We start from the raw sequence: 26865 nt of genomic DNA, 5'->3' as shown, positions 1-26865 counted from the left end.
CTGCATTCTGTGTTTCTGTCGCATATCTGCCTGTGTTTTAGCCTGCAGCCAATGAGGGACCAGCATTCTTGGTGACGTCACCAGTTTTGCTTTGCTGATTCAGTGTTTGGGGGTAGGCCTGCGTGATTTTCATGACATCACACGCACGTCGCTTAATACCTACTATACAGGTCTATTGATATGCCGGCTCGTTTCTTTGTTAAAACACCCTGTTGTGACATTTAAGTGTTGTCGACGTGTGAACTTGGGAGTTGTTGTGTAGTATCAATGTATGTCCATGTGTGTGAGCCGTGAGAGGCGTGACCATGCACTACCCGCTTGACCAGAGCAATACAACACTGGACGTCACTGTTGTGGAAATTGAACATTTCCTCGTGAGAGAATGAAGAGTTAGACACAGATATGTCTATAACAGATTTATTCAATATACAACAGATGACAATAATAATAATATGACAATAATTCCTATGTAATGCAAAAATGAGAAGAGTAGAGGATAGAAAGAAGAGAGGAGAAAGGAAAAAGAGATGAAAGAAGGAAAGGTGGACAGGGTTCAGTTGTCTCGAAAGGCAATGGGAGTCTGACACCGATCTGGATGTTGAGGCAGCTTAAATACAGAATCCGCAAGGATACATACACATCTATACTATAAGTTTGCGAATGTCTGAGTGAGTGAGTGTCTGTCTGTCTGTCTGTCTCAGCGTTTCTCCTCGGTGGCTGGAGCAATTGATCTGAAATCGCATCACCATCAGCATATGAACACACCTGACATAACTGTGAAGCCCGTTTGTCACTTTCACAAATCGTATGCTGTATAATAGCATTTTTATGGTGTATCTATATCTATTTAGCCTACAGTACCTTTTGTGACCACACATGTTAAGGGAGGGGCGCTGTTGTTCAGGCCATGCACAATCACACACAAACCCCCACACACACACACACACACACACACACACACACACACACACAGGCGGGCGGGCGGGCGGGCGGGCGGGCGGGCGGGCGGGGGGGGGGGGGGGGGGGGGGGGATCTGGCCCTGTTACAGATGTTGCCCAAAATCATGCAGATCGGTACACAGTATCTCTGTAGCCGTTAAATGGAACGGGTATTTATTACATTGATGCTCCTACATATTAGCATGCAAGCACCAGTTAAAGTTACTTTCCATCCCTCATATACTGTGTGCACAGTGCACATCCCATAATCCACACACTGCACATCATTTCGAGCTCATATCTTTGAACGGGTAAGGGCTAGTTGTTAAGATAATTCTGAGGACTGACATTCCTTCTGTCTGACCAAAAGATGTGTTCTCTCAACACTTGAGTATGGAAGGTCACTTCTGCCTATGAAATGTGCTGCTCAACGCTCAGCGACTGAGAGCGGCGACACTACCCTGACCAACCACTGTATGAACATGTGTTTCATTCTTATCGACTGAGAATGGAAGGCCCTCTGCTCTATGCAGAGGCCGTAGTGTGTAGTCACTACCCTAGCCAGAATACTGACTCCTGATACAAGAAACATTCTCCTTGCGTTCATAACACCTTAACTTGTCGTCTTGCTGTCTGGGTCTGCCGCTTGCCTACACTCCCTACAGGGAAATAGTTAGTGAACTTGACCTTACTTATGAGCCTGCTGCTGCATAACTACGTGTACACAGTACACTGAGGCCTAAACTCATAAGACATATTATCATACTCATTTACTTCCCTTGCTTACATATTACACTCATAACATCAGCCTACAGTCATATATTAATATAACCGAAGTAAGATGAATATTACATATAACCTATATCAATAATCGATAACTCAATAATCGATAGATCATATAGCCTGAAAGGGAATATAAATTGCATTTCCATTACAGTCACCAACCACAAGTGCGACCTAATAACAAGGCGAGCTCTGCTGGCGCGCAAGTAGTCCATAATACATGGCCACAAGTGCAGTGTCGCAAGTTGGCACCTCGACAGAGTGCAGTCTAGTTCTAGCCTGATTTCAGACTCCACTCAGAGAGTGGGCGGGTCTATTGGCTGGAGCCAGGCAAGTCTAGTTCGGCTTGTTTCTCTCGCAAAAAATGGCAACAGCTGCCTGCCTGTGCTGCTGTTACCGCCTCCTGAAGTGAGCCGACAGACCGACAGACAGACCGACAGACGGCACGGCAGGGCAGCAGAAACACAGGATATCCTAGACTAGAGGAAGATGGCGGCCTGTTGTATACGTGTTCCCCTTCTCCTGCTGCTGTCCGCCGCGTACATCATCCTATTGTACGTGCCTGCTCTCCGCGCCGCCGGGGACCACGGCAACGACAACAATATTAACAACAGCCCGGCGAACCAGAACTCCAACAACAACAACAACAACAACAACGGCCAAGCAGCCAACAAGCCCGAGAGCTCTCCGAACCACCAGGCCGGGGCTGCTGGGGCTCCGGCTCCGGGCGGCGGAGGAGGAGGAGGACCGGCCAACCCGGCTCTCCTTCTGGGGGGTCCTCCTCCTCCTCCTGGGGCGGCTCTGGGACTAGTGGCGGCGGACCGGAGCCCGGTGCTGGCCGGCGGAGGTGGTGGTGGTGGTGGAGGAGGTGGAGGTGGAGGGGCCTCGCCGGCGCGGCGGCGCTCCTCCAGCGGCTGGAAGCTGGCCGAGGAGCCGGCGTGCCGGGACGACCTGGCCCGCCTCTGTCCCAAACACTCCTGGTCCAACAACCTGGCCGTGCTGGAGTGTCTGCAGGACAGGAAGGAGGTGAGCAAAGCTGTGGAAATAAGCTTAGCCTTTTTCTAGGATCTCCTTTTAGTAGACCTTGTACCAGTGAACTGTACCGTCATGAAACTGTACCTTTTCCTATGCAAACTTCAATCGAAGTCTTCAATCAATCAATCAATCAATCAATCAATCAATCAAAGCAGCACTGACTGGGACTGGAGAGGCTGGAGCAGTGTTTTTTAGAATGATTGTAGTGGAGGAAAAGTAGCCTACAAAGGCTACAATATTTGCCAGGAAAGTACAGAAATGTTAAAATACTCAAGGAAAGTACACTACTTGAGTAAATGTACTTAGTTACTTTATACCACTGGAGGTGAGGGAGGACGGACTGATTGACTGGAGGCTGGAGCTTTGGTGGAATAAGATTTCAAATTATTGTAGTGGAGGAGTGGTAAAAGTAGCCGACAATATTTTTGCCTCTGACTGAGATCTGTAGGTGGAGAGTAGAAGTAAACGTACTGACAATTGGAAATGCTCAAGTAAAGTACACTACTTGAGTAAATGCACTTAGTTACTTTCCTCCACTGGAGGTGAGGACTGGAGGTGGCTGTGTTGGATCTTCTCCTGGGGAGGAGAAGCAACACAGCTCGGGGCTGTCTGTGCAGCCTGTACCTCCTCAAAGTGCCGAACCTCCCCGAAATGCAGCCCGAAATTCGGCTGCAAACAGGAGTTCTCTGCCCGCTGAGCCCGGAGGAGCCCGAGCTGAGTTAGCAGCGGAGCTAAGTTAGCTAGTCTGCTATAGTATGGAGAGAGATTTGTCTCAATATGTTGTTTGTGTATCCAATATAATAAAGCACAAATATTCCACGATTTACAAAATTAATGTGTTTCCATGATTTACAAATGTATTTTGCAAACCACAAATGATGTATTTGTGACTTACGTTGAGACAAATCTCTCCCCATACCATAGCTAGTGGGGATGAAGGAAGGCAGCTTAATTTTAAAACCTAAGCTAATCCTGCTAACATTTTGAGTGTTTATCACTTAATTAAGCTTATACTGTAGTCAGCCGTACGTGGGTGTCGTTTGTCTAAAAAGCTACATACAAGCTAGTATCAACTGCGATATGATGATGATAATGATGATGATGTGCGTGAGCTTGTAGATCTTTTTTGGGAGGGCAGGCGACTTGCCTTTAAATGAGCCATAATGTTTGTTTTGTGTTCAAGCTGCTTGGAATCTTCATCATCAACAGATGAGCAAACGGTTTTATGTGTGTGTTTGATATCATCTCTTGCAAAGCAGTTCTTTTTGGCGTGTTGTTGCTGTGTCTTCTGGGACTTATATTGGCCATGGCTTCTCGTTTTTGATTGATTGCAAATCTGATTGCTTGCTGATTGCCAATGAATAATAAGAGGATTTGTGAAAAGAGCACCAGAATGAAACATGATGCAGTTTGGTTTTGTACTTCCTCTCTCGGTGCTAGTATGTTTAAAAAAAAAAAAAGTAGTATGGCTCTCAAATCACCAACTTGCTGGTTAGTTGTTATTACTAGTCTACTAATGCAGTTTGAATATGGGGACCCCCCATCAGATTTCTTTTTGTGCCAGGGACCCTGCAGAAAAGATTTGGGTTAAAAAAGGGGAAAAACAGTCTTGCCAAATGCCAAGGACACTTTGACACTAACTCTGGGGTAGCCCAGGATTGAACTGGGAACCATGCGGTTCCCATCTGGCCGTTCTACCGGCCACTCTACCCCTGAGCCACTGCTGCTGCCCACCCCACCAATCGGGACCAAATGGACCCCTACATACGTATCTATGCATACACTCTCAGAGTTCAAAAAACACACAAGGGATGAGATTCGTATTCTTTTTAGCAATGCAACTGCATTGCTAAGTGTCTAGGTCACCATCAGTAGCCATCTGGGAGAAGTGATATGAGTAAAAGCCACAAAACACACCAATATTTTCACAGACCACTGGCCCCCCAAGTCGTTCTTGTATTTGTTTTACTGAGGTTAAGGTTAGGAATAAGTTTAGGCTTAGACAGTTCTACTGCGGTTACGTTTAGGAATAAGGTTAGGTTTTGGCATAGTTTTACTGAGGCCCCTTACAGGTCTGTAACTCTGAGAGTGTACAAATGGACCTTACAGGTCTGTAACTCTGAGAGTGTACACATGGAACCAAAATGACCCTTACAGGTCTGTAACTCTGAGAGTGTACAGATGGAATCAAATGGACCCTTACTGGTCTGTAACTCAGTACAAATCAAATGGACTCGTACAGTAGAGTCTATTTGGTTCCATTTGTACACTCGGGTGGTCAGTTTGTACACTCTGGTGGCCCTTCAAACAAAACAGTTAGAGAACCACTGCTATTGTAATTGTCAATCAGACGTGAAGTCCACATTACCAGTTCTTACAGTGAGGAGGAAAACGGTTGTTCCAAATGTGATGGAACCGATTCCTGGCTCCTCAGTGTTGGAGGGGCCCTGATGCCAACCCTAGTCTCTATTTGTACCCATTTGAACACAGGGTTCCTCCCCCCTCCCTGCCTGGGGCTGCCAGGGCCGGACAGGCCAGGGGTGTAACTAGTGATTAGTCACCTCTCTGCTTGGAGTGTGTTAAGCCGACATCATAGTCGCCTGGGCGGTGGAAGGCTTTACACCGCGGTGTAGTCTTTTCGAGTCTTTTTGAGTCATGAAACTACAACGTTACGTCATTCCTCGCGGTGGAGAGCTTTACTTTTGATTGGTCGACCTGAACGGAGTTTGCGTCTGAACCAGAGGGAGGCGGGGGAGGACTTCACCGTGGGCCCCGTGACTATGATGTCCTGCACTTATTTTCTGACTTGCGGTGGAAAGCTCTCCACCGGTGGATAGCTCTCCACCGTACACTCTGATACGGCCTTTACAGAATGAGGAGCAATCTCTGAATGCTATATAGAGTCTGGAACTACACCCCCCCCGAAATCCGAGTTACGGAAGTTGGCATTTCCGTTCACGAAAATATATATAATTTCTGATAAGCAGCAATATATATGCTTAGATGATTTTTATTTATATCAGGATTAATGTTCACGACTGTAAAAATGAAACGGAAGTGGGGAGGAGGATTCACATACGCTTTATCGCTTCTCATGCCGGATACTCATGGTGAGAGCTTCAGTCTCACAGACTGTATGACGGGAGCGTTTGCAAATTATGGGAGTCAATAGTTTGGCCATGCGAGACTACAGTATGAGTGATGCACTGATTGAGCATTAAATCAATGGAGTCGATGTAACAGATGCTCCCCCCTGGGTTCACTTATAGTGACGCGTTTATGATTCACAGGAGTGACTATCTCGCTCAGTGTGTAGAGTGGTCAGTGGATTGTGCAGTCAGTGGCTATACAGCATATTGAATGTATTGAATACTTTATTAGTCAGAAATGTAAACGACACGTGGGTCGTGGTACAGTCAGACATCAATTCTGAACAGGTGCAGAGGACTAGTTTAGTTTCCATTGTGGTCCTATGTGTTAAATTCATCAACATAGCATAAAAGATGAACAAAATAAAACACATAAAACTCCTTTCTACTCAAAATAAAACATAAACACGTAAGACACCCTAAGGCCGAGAAGCGACTGTCACATCGCGCTGAAAAGCAGCTGACTGAGCAGCGTTCGAAAGCCTGTGAAAGGCACAGCCAGTCAGCGACGCGCAACATATCTCCTACAGTATGTGAGTGTTACACCAAATGTGTTACTTACTTACTACTTACTTTTTGTGACCTGCCTTTGTGGATGGAATGGGAGGGTGGAACTGAAGTCGATAGGTAACGGAATGTTGTGGATTCGCGTGACTCACTCACTGATGGACCGACATGAGCTGGGCTTTTTCATCCACGCCACCCGTGAATTATGTTGTTACTTACCTTACAGTACCTTAACATTTGTGTCAAATACTGTATGTAAATATTTCCCCCTAAGATACAGTTTGTGTCACAAGGAATATCTGAGAATATCTGTGTCCAGATCAAAAATAACTTATACTTGACGTTTAGCCACTTAAACCCCAGCATCCCTATTCTGGGTGGAACGTTCACCACAAATAGCAGATCTACAAGCTCACAACAACGCATCACGTTGTAGATCTGCTATTTGGGTTGAAGATACTTGGTGTACTGTAGTAGACTGAAAAAGATGGAAAGTACAGTTTAACTCAGGTGAGGTGATGTTGATACTTTTCCAATATTATCAGAGTATTCTGCTGCATCCCTGGACTGCCGTCACGTCACCCACTTTGAGGAACCCTGCACTAGGCCATCGTCAGATTCGGCACTCTGTATCCAGACGATTTCGACAATTTTGGGTGCTGCTGTGGTAACAATGTAACTAAGGACATATACTGTAGGCCTCTGAAAATGCTTAATGTCTACGGCAGAACTGTCACTTGCGGAAAACTATCCGATATGTACAAGCTTGACGAAAAAGTTATTTAGAGGGGTGCCCCCTGAACCAAAGATGTTTTAGACAGATGTTAGGTTTGATGTTTACCTGGCATCTTAGTTTCCTTGAGGCACTACGATACATTGTTCTCTGAACTTTTAGTTACAACATGCGACTATTCAACTTGTTGGTTATTGAATTTGGGGCTTCATGCTTTCTCTGCTAACTCCAATCCCGCATTTCTAAGTCGCTCTGGATTTAGCAGTGCTTTTCAAACCTTTTCATATCAAGGTCCATTATGTATTCGCCATTTGAGCCACGGACCACGTCTAGTGTCTGCTAAATGTCTAAATTGGAAACGATTCAAGTCTGACCCCCAAATATCACTGTCCATGTATCACTGTCCATCTTTTGGTTGTTGAATGGTTTCTTTGTTTGTTCTGTACATTTTTGTTAAGTTCATGCAATAACAGCAATCTGATTCCAATCTGGGATGGGATGGGATTTGGGCTGCCAATAATCCTAACATAGCCAAGGAGGAATGATAATTGGAGACACTCCTTAACAGCTGTGGTTTCCCCACGTGTGTGATGAGTATTTGCAGTCCTTTTGTACTTTTATTTCCTTATTCTGCTATAATTTACAGTCAAAATGAATAGCCTGGACAGATCGATTGTGAAAGTAATAGAGATGTTACCGATCAATCGGCAATGGATCGGATCGGGCCGATCAAAGCGTGATCGGCGATAATCGGTGGTTTAGATCAAAAGGTAAATTCACCGATCCGATCGGATCGGTGCATCCGATCAACCAGCCGTTCAGTATGCCCACTTGAGGCCATTTTGGGGTATTGATTTCCACAGTGCTGAAGGAATAATTAGTTACTGCTATGATAATAAATACATAGTAATGCTGGTAAATAACTATAAGGCAAATATATAAATGAATTCATGAGTGAATTAATTAATTAAAGTTAAAACATTAACATTTAGAAAATATAAATAACATATAAATAATAACTTGATCGGATCGGTGATTGATCGGTATCGGGTGATCAAACTTTTGTGATCGGTGCTCGGTGATCGGTTCCAAAAAACCTGATCGGACCATCCCTAGAAAGTAATTGTTAGCTGCAGCAGCGGCCCTACAACGTGGCCTGTGTCGGGAGGAGTGCCATGTGTTTAAACTGTCAGTTACTTCTTCTAAATGAGACCCTTACAGGTCTGTAACTCTTCCCCAGAGTAATGGGGGTGACAAGGGGTCCCCCTTGAAATGATTTAACTGTGAGTTTGTCATTTCACGAGAGGCAGTGCCTAAAAGAGATGGTCTTTTTTAAAGTGCATTATTGATAGTGAAATTACACAAAGGGAGAGAGCAGTTCTCACTGTAGCTCGTTCTTCAGCAGTGTTGATTTTGGTGGCAAATGTTGTCATAGTCCATTAAATTACATTTTATTTAGTTTTAGCCATATTTTAGTCATCTGAAAGGTACAAGTCTAGTTTTATTTGACTAAATAATGGATTTTATTTGACTAAATCTTCAGTTGATTTTGTTGATAAAAATGCATTTTGCCGGGCCTTGATGGTGCTGCATGCCGAAAATAGCCAATCTACAAGCTAACAACGCGTCGCAGCATGACACTTTGTGAGCTTTTAGATCTACTGTTTTCAGAGTGCAACATCCGAGCGCAACCAAACTTCGTTTGGATCTCTTCTCCGCTTTTCCCTCCCTTAACATTTTAGTCTAGTTTTTATTTGACAGAATTGTCAATATATAGCTTGGTTTTAGTCATCACTCCTCATAGCTAGGCTTGTCACATGCATAATCGTCTAATCACGATTATGTGAGATAATTGCAATTATTTCGACGCATTGTAAGCTTGTAGATCAGCTATTTCTGCTATTTTCAAAAATAAATGTAAAGTATAATATTTATGTAATAGGTCAGTAATCTGCCCTGTGCAGTATATGCTTATGAAGCCTAAATGGCAAAAATAAATTATGTATTCATATGTTCCAGTCAATGCCAAAACACACAATTAAATCGTTAATCACAATTATTATTTATAACTTAAATTTGTAATCGTGATAGCTCTAATCATAGCTTGGTTTTTATTTCGCCAGTGGATAAAAGGTAAGACGGTGAACATTGTTCGTCATAGTTTTAGTCTATGAAGTTAACACTGGTCTTCATTTGGCTTGGCTGGGCTGGCCGGCTGCTGGTGCTGCTAGTGGTGTGTGTGGGTTAAGTTTAGGCCTGGTTTTTAGTCACATAGTATTTTTCTGTGTCTCCTAGCCTGCCCACACTGACTGTCAGTCTCCTTGGTAGCTGTGGTTTTGTTTACGTGGTACACATCCAGAGAGTTCTGCTAGGGAGGAGGCTTTTTGGGAGCTTTTCTTTCTTTCTTTCTCTCTCTCCTCCTCCTTCTGAAGTGTGTCGAAATGATTTCATGCTGTAAGTGTGTCTGTTGTTGAGTTCACTCTGCCAAGTTCACCTTACGTTGCCCTGCCTTTTTTAAATACCCACGTTCCTCTCTCTCTCTCTCTCTCTCTCTCTCTCTCTCTCTCTCTCTCCCTCTCTCTCTCTCTCTCTCTCTCTCTCTCTCTCTCTCTCTCTCTCTCTCTCTCTCTCTCTCTCTCTCTCTCTCTCTCTTCAAAGAAAGACATCAAATTATTTCCGAAACCTTTTCAAATGTAGAAAGAAATAGCATAGCATATGGTCGATGTCGGGCAGAAACCATTTATCCCCATGTGTTTTTTTTCCTCCCTTTACTCTTTTCCGTAAATTAATTCCCTACTTGATGACACTAGACTACAGTGTCATACAAAAGCATTGTGCAGAGTTTTGAGCTTGTAGATCTGCTACTTTAGCAATTGTTTAACAGCGTTGTTACTTGTTACTCTTGTCAGGTTTCCCCATGCCAATTTGCCGAAGAGGTTCTGTCTGTAAAGAGTTCATCTCATGAACTGCTGTACCGATCAGAGCCAAATTCACATATTATTCATGTTTGATATTTTTCTCTCTTATAATATTACTAGAATATTGCCCGCCGAAGGCGGGCGAATCCTAGAGTTTGCACGCTTCGCGTGCTCACATGCACACACGCACAACTGCTCCAAGCCATGTTGCCCACAAAAAGCACTGTTTCTTCATGTATTTTGAGTGTGTGTGTGTGTGTGTGTGTGTGTGTGTGCCCCCTGTGCAGCTGACCCCTCTCTCTCTCTCTCTCTCCCCCTGTGCAGCTGACCCCCCCCCCCCTTCCCTCTTGTAACCTGAGACTCTCTCTCTCTCTCTCTCTCTCTCTCTCTCTCTCTCTCTCTCTCTTGCTCTCTAGCGAATGAGCGGACGGCATAGGGTTGTGGGCGGTATTCCTTACGTCCTGATGACTACCTATGCGACTACCTATGAGTTGAAGTCGATGTAAAGGGGGCGTGAATGGGCTTGGAAGTGGGATGCGGCAATAGGAGGAATGTAATATTAGATAATAATGGAAGTCAATGGGCCTCCCTGAAACTTGAGCAAATGTTGAGCACGTCTGACTCCCCAGCTAAATGAGCTGGTACCATAGAGTTATATATAATCTGTAGGAAGGACAGCCCCGCTCCCAGCTATTCATTTCAACGCAAGTTGTTCAGTGGTGTTTTGAAGCACCCGGAAGAAGCTAAATCCAGGTGCATTGTGGGGGAATTGGATCGTCTGAATGATCCAATTTTTCTTTGTCGACGAACGTCTTACGTCACGACCGTCGGGAACGTCGCTCTACATCCAAAACATCCGAAACCTATGGCATGCTCTACATCAGGGTTCCCCAATTCGTTTTCCCCAAGGGCCAAATTATGTCTAGGGTACCAAGCCGAGGGCCACGACATTGCAGGGGGCGACGGTGGCGTTACCGCTACTCCAGTGACAGTTCAGCTATCGTCGTCGTCGGGTGAAAATCTTGTATGTCCAAAACCGTTCGTTTTTCATTTATCATTTTAAAAATGATTTAAGCTAGTGAAAACAGCCGATCTACAAGCACACAACGCCTCGCACTTGTAGATCGGCTGTGCTCGTAGATCGGCTGTTTTTACAAGCTCACAGCGCGTTGCGTCATGTGTGCCACGCTGCGTTTGGGGATCAATTTGGGGGTTTGAGAACCACTGTCATAGAGGACTGATATCACAGATTTACATTAATGTTATTTAATTATTTTAAACAAGTGAAAGACACTTTCTGAACTGTCCACAGCCCCCCTGTGAGACACAGACTGAGTAGGGGGAACACATTTGACCTTTTTTTATCATGAGCATTAGTGAGGACCAATTATATTGAAGATAGGCTAAACATGGGTGAAGTTGTCCTTTTAAGTATTTTATTTATTATTCCCTCTTAAATTTGTATTCCATGATTTTTGTAACTATTTTTTTTTTCACCTGGTGTCCATAATCCTGGGCGCTACACTCCCTCTGCCAACCTGGGGAGAGCAACGGACTGACCTCATGCTTCCTTCTATGCATGAGGAGGCCAAGCCGCCTCTTTTCACCTGACCAGGGGGAGGGGGATTTGGTGTGCAAGGCTGTGCGGAATCGGCGCTGCGGATCCAAAAGGGAGTCATAAAAGGAGTGATGAGTTTTTTACCGCATGCGACAAACACGCACTAATCGAACTGGGTTCGATCGAGAAAAAAAACGCACGGCGGCAGCCACTCGTCGCACGGCTAATTCGGAGCCGGTGTGCATGAGGTCATAGAGAATCATTGTTTTCTTTTCAAAAAATGATATTGTCCGTTTTATCCGTGCGGTTAAACGCGCCTGTGTGCAAAGGGCTTTACCCCGGTATAGAGACCCGGACAACTGCATGTTTTTTGTGAGGGTGAGGGACAATGGAAGAACGTGCAAACTCCATAGTCCACACAGAAGGCCCAATCGCCAACTCCACCCAGGGTGTGGGCACCGCGTGGGCACTGATGACGCTGAGGAGAGAACGCGCCCACAGTGTCCCCAGCGGGAATCGAACCCAGGGCCTTCTAGCTGTGAGGTGACAGCGCTACCGGCTGCGCCACCGTGCCCCCTCTTTTTAATTAAGCACTCCAGTGACTCCACTGCTCCAGTGTAAATTTGGACTGAGAAACTTCCATTTTGTAGTTGAATAATATTTGACCAGGAGTATCCACACTGTAACTCTGTTCGACTACTAGTTTGTCCCCAGCTCTCACTAACCTTACTGTAAGCAGAGTTTTTTTTCAACCTGCCCTGGAGCCATAATCTCACCATCAAAAGCTCTGTCCCTTTTAGCTGTGAGCGGGCCTTTGAGCCACTGGAAGCTCTTTTCAACAACCCCAACAATAGTTTTCTGTTTACTGCACAATGACCCCATGACTGTCTTAATGACTGACCGGGGGGGCAGAAAAAAAGGGCTGAATTAGCTGTGCTTTTCTCTGGCTGGAAAGCTGTGGCCTGTGGCTGTTTTTGAGGTCAAGAGCGAATACGGTTCAATTCTTGATTGTATTAAAACGTTGTCGTGTCGTTAGGGCTGTCACGATTATGACATTTTATATGACGATTAATTTTCACTCAAATAATTGCGATTAACGATTTAATTGTGTTTTTGTCGTTGACAATTACATTTCTGTTTGGCTTTTAGGCTTTGAAGTTACACATGGTAGATATGACACATAACCTAAAGTAAATATACAAAGAAATTACTGACATATTTGACAACTTCATACTTAAAAAAATAACATTGATAGTGGAAATAGCCGATCTACAAGCTCACATGCGACGCGCTGTGAGCTTGTAGATCTGCTATTTCCACTATATTTTACTTAAAAAAAATATATGAACATTTTTCAACATGGAAACGATTATGACGATTATGAAAAATAATCACGATTATGTCAAATAATTGCGATTAGACGATTACCTAATAATTGTGACAGCCCTACGTGTCGTGGCATTTCTTTGTGTGGGTTAATGCTCCTACAGTACTTGATCATACCACACTTAACTACAGTGTCAAACAAAAGCATTGAAGGTAGCAGATCTGCAAAGCTCAAAACACGGCGCCAAGCCGAGCCTGTAGATCTCATAGACGAAGGAATGGACAACGGCGATTAGTTTCTACAGACCGTGAATGAAGCCTATTTTAGAGCCATCTTTCTGTAAACCTGTCCAGAAATGCTATTGGAAATGAATCAAATGAATGCCATTCACTCAGTAGAACCAGTAGGAAGCCTAGAAACATAGCCCTACTTTATCATTCGTTTTAAAATGAATGGGAGCCTAATTTAGTAAACGCATGGTAAAAGACTTTAAACTAGCGATTGAAAACCTAGTGTTTATGAAAAGGTTTCACTCAGGAGCCCACAGGAGCGTGTGCGTTTAGCGACCAAGTGAGTGAATTGGTGGGTTGTGAACAAAGGCGTGACTTCAACGTTTTCACTGTTTTGCACCGTCAGCCACTGCCGTTCAACGGGGCACTTCACCCATTCTCAACTTTCATAATTGGTTCTCACTATTTAATTTTCATTATAGAGATGGGATCATTTCTAAAACTCTATATAATAGAGTGAGTAGCCAATTCTTTCTTACCCCCCTTTCTCCCCAATTTAGTTTTTATGCCAATTAATTCCTCCCCACACTGATGCTGTTGCATCATCTCACTGACTCACCTACCAGTGAGGAGCCCCCACCGGGAGGACATAGAGCCTTCGTCCTACTCCTCCTGCCCAACACTTCCCTGTGACAGCCCCGTAGGAGTGCATGCGATGACCAATATCACCCTCCCCGCCCCGGCTTACCTCCCACGAACGAACATGGGACAGTTGCAGTGATGTTACTAGGTTTTCAATGTAATGGGTCCCGGGACCCACAGGTGGTCATTCAAATGGGTCCCAGAAAAGTTTTATGAGTCCTCAATATAAAGTTTACACGCGCAAAATGGCGTCGGACGTCGGTGGAATCAAAACATTGACGTTTCTATCGCCTGTTTAAGACTTTCTACGTGGATTTTATTTGTGTTAACGTAGGTTAAAGTAGGATGCTTTCACCCATGAACAATGGTGGTGTCTGTGGAATTTATTTTTTTCTTCTTTTACCGCGACGCGGTAAATTATTTTAACATGGACTCCAATGGAGGCGCATCCCCGGGACCCCAGGACCATGACATGAATGAGTCCCTGGGTGACTTGAATGAGTTTTTGATGCGGGATGCGCACGTAATGACATCACTGCAGTTGTGTAGACGCCCGGCAAAGCAGGATGCGGTGGTGCTGGGCAGGGACTTTACTTTACCACTGCACCACCAGAGCATTTCTGTCTACTGACTGAGTCTCAGAGGTGGGCTGTGGACTGTTTAGATTTAGAAACCTTACACTGATGACATAATCTGTGATCAATATTGTTTATATATACTGGAGGTTAGCACTCACTCTGCCCGTTTTATTGTGACCGTAGGTCACAGTTTAGTATGTGAACGGTCACAGCTTGACTGTCTGTCTGTCATCACATGTGACATCACTGTGACATCACATGTGACATCAGGACTTCATATGGAGGAAGACAGCCCATATCTGTGTGGTTGGTTCAGACAGGGATCTCCATGTATGGGCATAAAAGAGATTGTATGTTGTGATGTCATGGGAACCACTCTAACAGAATCTCTTTTATGCCCATATATGGAGATCCCTGATGTCATCAATTTTAAGCCAACTTCTAACAGGACTTCATATGGGAATGCCCATATATGGAGGAAAACAGCCCATATCTGTGTGGCTGGTTCAGACAGGGATCTCACTGTATGGGCATAAAAGGGATTGTATGTATATGATGTCAGATGAGATAGACGTCATAGGATTTTCACATAACGAATAACTGAGTAAGCATGTTTGGGGTCTCACAGCATATCTCCATATATGGGTATGTGAAACTGATGTCACGTGAAACTTGACCAATCATGGAGATTAATTTGGCCCATTTATAATCAGGTTGGCTGAAATGTCATGTGAAGCTCACCAATCCACCAATCCTCAAGGTTTTCAGACATATGCCGGTTTATGCCCATCTGATTGGCCATGGGCATAGACAGCCACTCTCTTGATATTATGATGTCACCCTTTGCCCCTCTCTGATTGGCTATGGGCCCATTGCCAATCGGGCATAATACAGACAGACGGCTAATTTATAGATAGATAGATAGATAGATAGATAGTTTTGAATTTGAATCTTGAAAAGTAACAGTTTGCGATATTTTGTTCATGCAACGTGCAGCTTACAGAACATTCTTTTTTTCTTTTTTTGAGCGGTGGTCACACCGTCTCCTATACGTGGCTGTGGGTATCCGTCCGTGTCTGTCTGTCTGTATGTAGCCTGCAATACCTTTTCTGACCACACATGTTAAGGGAGGGACGCTGTTGTTCAGGGCCAGGCCAGTCCAGGCCAGGCACACTCACACACACACGCACGCATGCACACACGCACGCACGCACACACACGCACACACGCAGTCTCCACCGCTCAGTTCACACAAGTGTGATTTCTTTTTTACCTTTACCACGCAATAACACCATTGTATGATGAAGTAAAAGAAATGGAGCTTAAGTACTTAAAACCAAAGGCACTAATGAGTCTTTGCTAAGAAAGTAGGGAATGGTTTACACTTTAACACATCATTTTTTAAACCAGCATCAATGAGAGACACACATGGCCTTTGGAGAGCAGCAGGCCATGGCCTGACCTTGAATCCATGTCAGTGAGCTCTGCTGTCAAACTACTGGCACTTACATGAAATTACATGAGTGGAGAGTGACTCACTAAGGCTGGGAAATGGACGACTTTCTCTGCAATCTCTTTCTCTTTTCTCTCTCTAATTGGTCTCTCTCCATCTCCCTCTCTGTTGGCCTCTTTCTCTCTCAATCTTGTTCCCTTCCCCACTCGCCCCAGCTGTCTTGTCATTCCACCTCCCTGTGATAAAGAAGTCCTTAAGGCGCAGTTTACATCTGAGGTGACGAGCAGTTGTTTGAGAGAGATGGTAGATGAGGAGGTATTACAGAGCGAGAGCGCCACGACGTTGAAACACTCTAGTTTTTTTTTTGTCAATCAAGCTAGTATTTAAAAAGAGGGGAAAGCCGGCTGTTAGTAGTGTGGAGACAGATGGCCTTTCCGAGAGGCTTGCATGATTCTCTCAAAATGCAAAAGCAGCAATACAATAGCCAGCAGGATGGTTAACACAATGCGGTGAAGCCGAGGTGTTTAATGATCTACTTTATTGTCCGTGTCTGTGTAGACACTGGGGCATTCACGAATAGTGATTTTTAGTATTCGAATTATTCGACCTCAAAGTATTCGAATAGTCAAATATTCGCCATGATTGGCCAAACTGTCAAATATTAAGTACTGTCAAATATTAAGTAAGCAAGAGGCGAACATTGTGAAAATAGCCGATCTGTTGCGAGGCGTTGTGAGCATGTAGATCTGCTATTTTCACAATATTTATCTGCGGAACCGAGTTACATTAAAAGTAATACCTACAATTCCAAGTGCTTGTCAGGGTGGGGGTCCCAGGTTCAAATATGTTTATTTTGGGGGTCACGGCCTAAAAAGGTTTGAGAAGCCCTGGTATAGACCATTAACAAATTCATCCACCAGGGCATTGACAACTCATTCTTATGACTTCCTATCTAGCCAAGCTTTATAAACTACCGGTATATTTTTTTTAAAGGGAAAATAAAAAGAAGCGAATATTCGACTTTGGTGAACAACGTCGAATAGTGACTTTGATATTCGAATATTCGAATATTTGGTGAATGCCCTAATGGACACCATCGTGAAATATAAAGACAGGAAAAAAACATTTCTTCGGTTGTTGTAGCTTCACCTTCCACTAAACAGCGTGTGAATTTAAAGTTATACCATGTAACTTTTTTTATAAAACAAATCTTAAAATGGTCCTAACTGTTAAATCGCTAAAGTTTTAGAACCCCCACTCCGTTATTTTCAGCTTCAAAAGCCTTCTCTTTATATGTTTTCTATGAGCCTTGAGGGGGGGAGAATTTCGCGGCAAAATGACGTCATCATACTACCGGCCAATCACAGCGAGGGTTATACACTGCCGGCCAATCACAGCACATCTTGGAGTGGGGTCGCTAGGGTGGCCATATTTGTAGTCTCCCGTGTGTGAAGAACCTATCTTCTTCATATAACTGGTCCTCACTAATGTTCATGATAAAAAAGCAACAAAACGTCTGTCTCATAGGAGGGCTGTTGGCAGTTCAGAAACCCGCCTACTAGTGACATCATCGATGGGGAATCCCAGCTAATAGAAACTGCAGGCTTTCTATTCCTGAAAAGTTACAATGTTATAATGGAAGCCATTGTTCTTGCGATAATAAAATCTAAATATTTAAAAAGAAATCCTATTTTAAAAACAATCTTCCAAACGATGATGTCACTGGCAGTCTGGCAGACGGTTTTCTGAACTCCCCAGAGCCCTCCTATGAGACACAGACCGAGTAGATTATTATTTTTATTTTTTTTACATTTTATCGTGAACATTAGTGAGGACCAATTATATGAAGATAGGTTGAAAAGTGGTGAAGTTGTCCTTTAACCATGGGTGCTGTGTAAACCTAGATCCAGAGATAAACCCATTTCCCTGCAGAAGCAGAAGAAGAACCGGACGAAGAAGTGTTCTTCATTTATCTCTGCATGCATCTGTCTCCTAGCAACCGCGGATCGTTCTTACAGTGGCCAACGACATTATTAATACGCTCGCGTTAAAAAGATAGAAAGTAGGAGATCTGTTTTTTGGCACAAAACTGATAATTTCGTAAAGTCGGAGGTCTCCGTTTTTTGGCACGAAATGTGTTAATTGCAATCGAGGCAAAGGTTTGACATAATCGGGTTATTGATTCTGACGTCATTTCGCTCAGCCCTAACTTTACAGCAGCTCTGTGGTTTCCAAAGTTTTTCATGACAAGGACCACCAAATGTATATACATACGTATGTGGTCGCAGACTCTCATCTGAAAAGGTTTTCTGCCAGGGACCCCCAGAAGAGAATATTCATGTAAAAGAAAATCTATCAAAAATATTCATTTTTCAAATAGTTTCAAAAATACGTGTGTCACTTTGTGCCACGCTTGCAAGCTTGTACATCTGCTACTCTTGAATAGCCAACGTATGATGGCTATTGTACGATTGTGATGCTACAGTACGTTTACTCATTTCGCCTGGGGGCCCCCTGGAACCCCCCCCGGCCAGGGACCCCCCCTGGGGGTCCCCGGACCCCTCACTTTAGAGAACCACTGCCGTAGCCTCGTTGCTAGGCAGCAGAGTAGCGCAAGTGGGCCAACGACCAGGCCAGGCCGTGCCATGCCAAACCCAGGGGGACAAAAGAAAGGAAGTTTTTAGTTTCCTGCCCTTGGCTGCTGTACTTTGCAGTAGTTTATTATCCACGCAGGTTTCTTTTGCCTGCAGCGCGTGCACAGGCTCTGCACTACTAATTGACATCTTGCCCTGGGCTATTCCTTTCTTCTCAGTAGGGTTTCGGCTCTACAGCCCCGTACACACACACGTAGGGGTGTAACGATATAGTAACTGTATCGAAATATCGTTTTTAACTTAAAAAATCGAAGTAGATCGAAATGAAAACAGCTAAAATCGAATCGTATCGTTTTATTTTGTATCGTATCGAATCGGCAGTGCAAAGAATCGATTGTATCGATACTACCTACTTGTGCATTGTATTTAGCATTTTTAAGAAGAAAAAAATAAAAGGAGGGGTCTAATTACTTTTCCTTTCCATATAGCTACACTGGTCTATTGATAAATGTGTGTAATCTCTGGGTTCATGTCAAGGTGCAAGTTTGTCAACTTACAATAACCATGTATCTGGCAGATAATCACTGTTATCAGGTAATCACGTATTTATATCCATAATAATACATGTTTCCCTTAAAAACATGACTATCCACACCTTTCACACAGATTTAATTTCTTTGCTAAATAGTTACTATATCAATTTTAAATCATTGAATCGAATCGTATCGTATCGCCATGAATGAACCAATATCGTTCATGTATCGTATCGTCAACCATGTATCGTGATATGTATCGAATCGCTATTAAAATGTATCGTTACAACCCTCTGTTCGGTCCGTTCCCAGTGCTCCCCTGTTTGTTTGGTTTTCAGGGCGCAGAGCTCTTGTTTCCAGCAGCCTTAACCTGCTAGGAGGAAGAGAAGGAGTGTACATTAGGCAAACTGGAGTTGGACGCAGAGATTCTTTCAAATCCAAACGATTCGAATTCAGAAACGATTATTTTTCCGATTTAAAAACAATTCTCGTTTCAAAACGATTCTCTATTCAAAACGATTCTCTATTCAATTCATATATCAGGATCTACTCCAGTCTGCTGGCATGAAAGCAGAGTACATTATGTAGCTTTTATAATTGTAAAGGTTTTATCAACTAATGTAAACAAAGGTAAATCCAAGACAACATGTCTGATTTATTCATGCTTGCACACATTCTTTTAACTTGTACAAACACAACATCATATCTATAAATTATCGTAATGAAAAAATCTGAAATAAAAATCATAAAAATCATAATATCTAATAAATAATATCTAATTAAAAAAATCTATTTTTGGAAAGTGAGAATCGATTCTGAATCTTACCTTGTTAGAAACACGATTTGAATTCAAAACGATTTTTTTCCTGCACCCCTAGAGATCATGTGTGATTAGTGAAGAGGAGGGGTACAGCCAGGCAGACTGGAGTTGGACACAGCGATCATGTGTGATTAGTGCTGTCTGCTCTTCCACCGTGGTGTGATTATTATTAGCGACCTTAAAGGGCCTACACCATGCTTTTAAAACTATATTTTTTGTATAAATATATGCTCAAAATTGAGTCTTAGACAGGTTTTAACCCTCAACAAACACTCTGACCATTCCTTTTGTTTGTTCTAGCTCTACTATAATGAGGCTCTCCAGCTGCAATACCAAAACGGCCTCTGTTTGCTTAGGGGCGCATCTAGTGGGGTTTTTCCACCCCTCCCCCCTCCCCTCCTCTTCACTCCCCACGTTGACAACAAATAATGTTAATATTGGGCCAATACAAAAATAGGATAATGTTGCAGCTCTGATTATAGCCTACTGTAGGCCTATGTTGTATGTTATAGGCCTACTGTCAAATGACACAGGGCGACCGTTGCTAGACCAGACATTACAGAAAGTTAATCTACATTAGACAATCAACCCCACCTGCATTGTATTTATGTATAATGTATAAAAACTAGAAGTTTGCCGCAAAAGTCTAGAGTAAAAAAAAAAAAAGTAAAACAAAAAGTTTTTGAAAAAAAAAGGTTTTTGAAAAAAAGTTTTTGAAAAAATTTTTTTTTTCATCTCTGTCTTCCCAAAACCAGAGAAAGACACAATGGTCAGAAATAGGACTTTGTGAGGATAGAAGGTGCCAGTGGGACCCCAAAAAAAGGTTTTAAAATAGAAAAAGTGAAAATTCATGGTGTAGGTCCTTTAAGTAACGATACGGCAACGGCAGATGACAACGGTAAACAGAAATGATCCGCACTCGATAGATAAACCTGCCGTCGCCCCCAGCCGTCTCTACTACGGCAGACGGTCCCTTCCCACGTAGCGCCTACTCCGTCTGCTGCGTGTACGCGTCGCCATGGGAACCAAAGCGTTCAGTGAAAGGGGTAGGAACCCGTCGCCGCCGAGGCTTTGCTTAACCATTACTTTTGATCGCTACGGCGATTACGTCATAGCAGCCATAGTCCGCCTGGCGTTGCCGTCCTGAAAATCGTCGAGCTTAAAGTCGCTATTCTTTAAGACGGCTGCTGAGATGCAACAGTGCAATCTTCAGGAAACACGTTAGGAAGGACCCACGATATGTTATCCTCTTTACACCTGATTGTATTAAACCCATTCAGGCCTAGACTTATTGACTGCTTTAACCAGTGAAAAATAGCAGATATACAAGCTCACAGCGCGGCACCGAGTGCCGCGCTGCGAGCTTGTAGATCTGCTATTTTTGAAAAAGTCGTGAAAATGTGTGCAAATCTTTGAATATATGTATTTTCAAAGCGAACGTCTGTAACTCAAATGTTGCTTCTGGGTGGTCCCTGGAACTATATATTTTGAAATGGGGGTCCGTGGCCAAATAAATATCATTTTGGGGGTCCTTCACATGAAAAGGTTTGAGCACCACTGACATAGTAGTCTCTCAAGAACAGACTAACTGAGCTCCATTTAAGTGAAAAGGACCTTTTCTTTGACTATGGCTGGCCAGATTGCTGACATAGAAACATAGGTTTTTTTCCAAAAAAGACACTTATAGAATCGGGTCAAAATTCTAATTTTCACGATTTTTCAAAAATGGCAGATCTAAAAGCTCGCAGCGCGGCACTCGGTGCCGCGCTGTGAGCTTGTATATCTGCTATTTTTCAATAGTTAAAGCATAAAATAATGAAACACAAAATGTGTACCCGTTCTGAATGGGTTAAACACATACCTATGTAGACACACACCTATTGTACATCTATTTGGGGTGGGATCGTTAAATCAAATCATCGGATGTACAGAAATACATTCTTTAGTACTCAAAAAAATGTGTTGATAATGACTCTTGTAAACAAAAACATTACTAGACCAAAACATTTTAATGGTGGTTGTGCCATACTTTAAAAAAAAGAAGAAGAAAAAAAGAAAAAGAGAAGTTGTGGTTTTTACGTTAGCTGCTGGGTAAACATGATTAACGTATCATGATTAAGCAAATTGCAAAAGCAAACTGTCAAACTGTTTCTGAATTCAAATTCAAAATCTGCGAAAGTAGTAGAATGTACAAGCTCAAAACACATCGCTTCAATTAGGGCAGGGGTCTTCAACAGGGAGTCCGGGACCCATAGGGGGTCCCCTGAGTTACTACAAGGGGTCCTCCAAATCCTTGAGAGATATAACCTTTTTTTTCTCCTCTTTTATATTAACCACTTGAACCCTACACTAGCGTCCATATTCTGAGAACTTTAACCAAAAATAGCAGATCTACAAGCTCACAACGCCTCGCGCTGCAGACTAAGTACAGAGTGAAAGGTCAAGTTTATTAATCATTGACAGTTCAAGTGGTTAAATATCGGAAAACACAAATTGACATGAATCCAAATACACTGATGATTGTGCTGTCAAACAATGAAACTATACGGAATCTATGAAAAGGTTGTGGGGGTCCCTGCTTCATCTCTCTCTCAACTAAGGGGTCCTTTGGCATGAAAACGTTGAAGACTCCTGAATTAGGCCATTCATTTACAAAAAAGAAAGTGCTGGGTTTACCTGTTTCTGCTATAATGTTATATTCGAATTTAATAGCAGAGAGACTGATAAAAAGTGTGAAAGTAATTGCTAGCAGCATCATCAGGCTTACAACGTGGCCGGTGCTGGAGAACCATGTGTTTAACTGTCAGTTACTCTCAGGACATCTGACTGGAACACTGTTATTTTACTGTCCAACACATTGAAACATCAGCTGGACTGCATTAAGCACGCGCACGCACGCACGCACGCACGCACGCACGCACGCACGCACGCACACACACACACACACACACACACACACACACACACACACACACACACACACACACACACACACACACACACACACACACACAAATCATAGGCTTGAGGTAGGGAGGGACCAGCTGAGATGCAGACGTGAAGTTCTTTGCTACACAAGATACAAGGTTGATTTTTGTTCCCTTCTGAAATTCATATTGTACAGAGTTCACCTTCATTTTCTGCCACTATGGCTAGGGATGGGACCATATTACAAAAACGTCTTCACGTCACGATTATTGCGACCTAAGAAATGGCGATTTAAGATATTATCGGGATCACAGTGCGTCGTGAGCTTGTAAATCGGTGTAATTCAACGCTGTTGGGTCCGGGTCGCCTGATGACGTAAAGTTTATGTGTTACATTTATATTTACATTTATATAGTGTTTTCGTTTATATACAACTGTCATACATACAAGCACAAATGAATAGAGACTTTTGCAAATGGTAGAATTTCTTTTTAGAAAGTTATTTTTACGAAAAACACGTACCGAAACCGTGATCCCAAATCAGAGGTAGAAACTGAACCGTTGCACCCCTACCAGCTACCGGCGGTGGTGGAGCGGTGCTACGTATTTAATATGTGTGTTTTTTTTACCCATTAAGACCTGAGGCTGATTCTACAAATGCCTTCTAAATCATTAGTTATCCTGGGTTCCCACGGTCATGAAATTCCTGGAAATATTTTGAAATTAGAAAAAATATTTTTCCAGTACTGGAAAAGTTTTGGAATTCATCAAGGGTCCTGGAAGGTCCTGGAAAAAATATCTATGCATTGTCTTTAGTTATTGATTTTGTTAACTCATTGAGTGCCTATCCCGAACTAGTTCGGGATTATTATCGCATCCCAGAGTGCCTATCCCGAACTAGTTCGGGATATAAAAAAAAAAAAAAAAATTTGAAAATCTTTTTTTGGAAATTTTTTTTTTGGACCCCATCAAATCTAGTGAACATGATTTCAATCGCGATTTTGCATGTTCCACCCCCATACAACCTCATCTAACATACAGGGCAGCCATTTTTGTTTACATAACATGTAAAACATAATGGCTATAATCTCAAGAATGCCTGAACGGATTTCCAATCGGATTTTTTTTGTTTGAAAGCTGTGAACAAACTGCACAAATCCACTCCAATGCAATCCAGGATTGCATTCGATTTTTTAGAGCTCATTCTTCTCTGTTTTTTTCCCATGCATGAGGTGTGCAAGGTTTAATCGTGGCTAAATTGCCGAAAATAGATCTTCTAAAATGCTTGGTAGCCAATAGCTAACTTCAAGCTAACTTCATTCTCTTCCTGTACATGCACAAAGGAAAGTGGTCTGGCAAGTCATGGCTCCAGGGCTTGGGCATGCATTACCAGCATATCTCTATTATTCTATGGCCACTGGGCGCCCTCTAGTGGTGATAGGGTGGCACTAAATGAGTTAATACCTCTGAAATGACAAATTAAACATGGGCCAAATTGTCAAAAATTAGAGGCAGAAATTGTGAAAATAGCCGATCTACATGCTCTCAACGCGAGGCGAGCATGTAGATCTGCTATTTTCACAATAGAACCGTGTTATACAAAATTCCTCAACTCTTAGTGCTCGTCAGGGTGCTGGGGTCCCCAGTTAAAACATGATTATTTCGGGGGTCACAGCCTGAAAAGGTTGAGAACCACTGGCATACACTACCTGTCGTTGGGCATTGCGCATAGGAGTAAGCGACCTGTTATTGAGCTGAATTATTGTTATATAGTCCTGGAAATTGGGTTAAATATTCTGGAAAAATTTGGGGAAAGTTTGGGAAATTAATTGGTAAAAATGTGTGGGAACCCTGGTTGTCAAACGTTCTCAAATATATTGTGAGCTTGTACATCTGCTATTTTTGAATATCCAATGTTGAAATCTAAAATGACATGGATGCTTTCTCTGTGAGATTTGACTACAGTCAAAAAATCAAACCTGGTTCGAAGTGGAGCGGTGAATTTAAGCAGTTCCAGGTCTATGTTTTAGATTCAATCAATCCACTTGTGTTTCACGTAACTGTGACTGCTCCTCCACTCCACTTCTGCTGCGGTGAACAGTAGTCTATGTTAGAGATGGGACGTTCGCGAACGAATTGAGTCCTTTGAGCGGCTCTTTGAAATGAACGATGGGATCCGGTTCGCACTATAGGGAGCCGTTCCGAACGGCTCTTTGAAAGGAACGGATCCCAGAGAACCGGCTCACTTCAAAGAGACATAAATCCCATCAGCCTCCATGCATCCGGGCGGAGGGGAACTCAATTCGATAGGTACCGAAATGTTGTGTAACTGCTGTGCGCACGTGTGTGTGGTAAAATCGCGCATGCGCAGATCCTCTTCAAACTTGACTGGACAGACTTGTACTAGTGAGGACAGACTAGTGAGGACAGACACACATTACTGCCTATAGCGGAGCTGCTGTGTTTCACACACCGCTCCAAAAAGAAAATACCCTCCACCATATTCATTTAGGCTATCAGTTCCTATAATAGTCTGAAACTTAAAAAAAAACTTGACTGGACAGACTTGTACTAGTGAGGACAGACACACATTACTGCCTATAGCGGAGCTTTGTACTAGTGAGGACAGACACACATTACTGCCTATAGCGGAGCTTTGTACTAGTGAGGACAGACACACATTACTGCCTATAGCGGAGCTTTGTACTAGTGAGGACAGACACACATTACTGCCTATTGCGGAGCTGCTGTGTTTCACACACCGCTCCAAAAATACACGTACATTTATCAGACTGTTAAACTGGATGTCGCTCTCTGTTGTATTCTATGCTTTTAGAATAGAGAATAGATCGTCAGGTCAGTTTATATTCTATGCTTTTAGAATAGAGAATAGATTGTCGGGTCAGTTTATATTCTATAGTTTTAGAATAGAATAGATTAGTCAGGTCAGTTTATAGGAATGAGCAGTCATTATCATCTCCACTTGGGAGCTTTAGTTAAGTATTGTTCTCTTCAAAAGAAACCTGATTAAAAGAAAATGACCTACTTGTTACTAATTGGAAAATGGTGCTCTGTACGTTCACACTTGTGCATGTGTGTGTGTGTGTGTGTGTGTGTGTGTGTGCGTGTGTCGATTAGTTCAGTGGTGTAAAGTAACTAAGTACATTTACTCAAGTACTGTACTTAAAGGAGTAGTTCGCCCCAAAATGACTTTTTTTCCCTATTGATTACTCACAGGAAATTTATCGCCATTGATTCCGGATGGGGACCCAAATGCATTTGGGTCCCCATCCAGAATCTATGGGGGTAAATTTACTATAATACTTTTTTTTTGTCTTAGGAATGCGACAAATACAAAAACAATATTATTGAACTCAAGTCTCCATGGTGTGAGTTATCAATAGAAAATAAGTCATTTTGGGGTTGTACAATTATGAGGTACTTTTTACTTCTACTCCACTACATCTCAGATGTTGCGATGCAACGCGTGTAGATCTGCTATTTTCAAAAGCTTTAACACATTTTAGACAGAATACTCTGCATAGCTACTACTTTTACTTTTGGTACTTTTTGATTTTGATGCCAATACTTTTGTACTTTTACTCAAGTAAATTATGGTTACCAGACAGTATTGATACTTTTTGATTACCAATGAGGACCTAAATGCATTTGGGTCTCCATTCAGAATCAATGGGGGTAAATTTACTATGATCCATTTTTTTGTCTTGAAGGAATGCGACAAATACAAAAAAATAAGTCTCCATGATGTCAGTAATCAATAGAAAAAAAGGCATTTTTGGGGGGTGAACTACTCCTTTAAGTAAACAATTTGAGTGCTTTTTCCACCGCAGAATGTGTTAATTCTTCAACTGCCTCCCAGTTGGGAGCTGTGTGTGTGTGTGTGTGTGTGTGTGGGTGTGTGTGTGGATTAAAGCCTAACCTCTCTCTCTCTCCTTTCATCCTCCTCCAGGAATCTGAGATCGCTGCCGACTGCAACCACGTAAGTGTTTGTGAAGCTTCTTCTCCCCCTCCCTCGCATCCTTCTAAACTCCTCCTGTCACTTCCACTTCTCTTATCTCCATATTTAATTCTTTTGTGTTTTTTGTGTAAATTAAAGGAGTAGTTCACCCCCAAAATGA

At 42.8% G+C, this 26865-nt stretch overlaps 1 protein-coding gene across 1 annotated transcript in view; it reads left to right on the top strand.

Annotated features, from left to right (window-relative positions):
* Positions 1-2210: 2210 nt before the first annotated feature.
* Positions 2211-26865, top strand: part of LOC308293692 (Golgi apparatus protein 1-like) — a gene marked incomplete at its 5' end in the record, with an annotated part of 112108 nt that continues 87453 nt past the window's right edge. The window contains 2 exons of the mRNA XM_080736287.1: positions 2211-2747; positions 26697-26726. Of these exons, the coding sequence (XP_080592413.1) occupies positions 2211-2747; positions 26697-26726 (567 nt within the window). The remainder of the gene's footprint in view (positions 2748-26696; positions 26727-26865) is intronic.

This window comes from Nannobrachium achirus (assembly GCF_963921795.1).
Source record: "Nannobrachium achirus genome assembly, chromosome: 11".
In the NCBI taxonomy this organism is placed as follows: Eukaryota; Metazoa; Chordata; class Actinopteri; order Myctophiformes; family Myctophidae; genus Nannobrachium; species Nannobrachium achirus.
The sequence above is the reverse complement of the archived record's forward strand: the minus strand, read 5'-3'. Positions and strand labels throughout refer to the sequence as shown.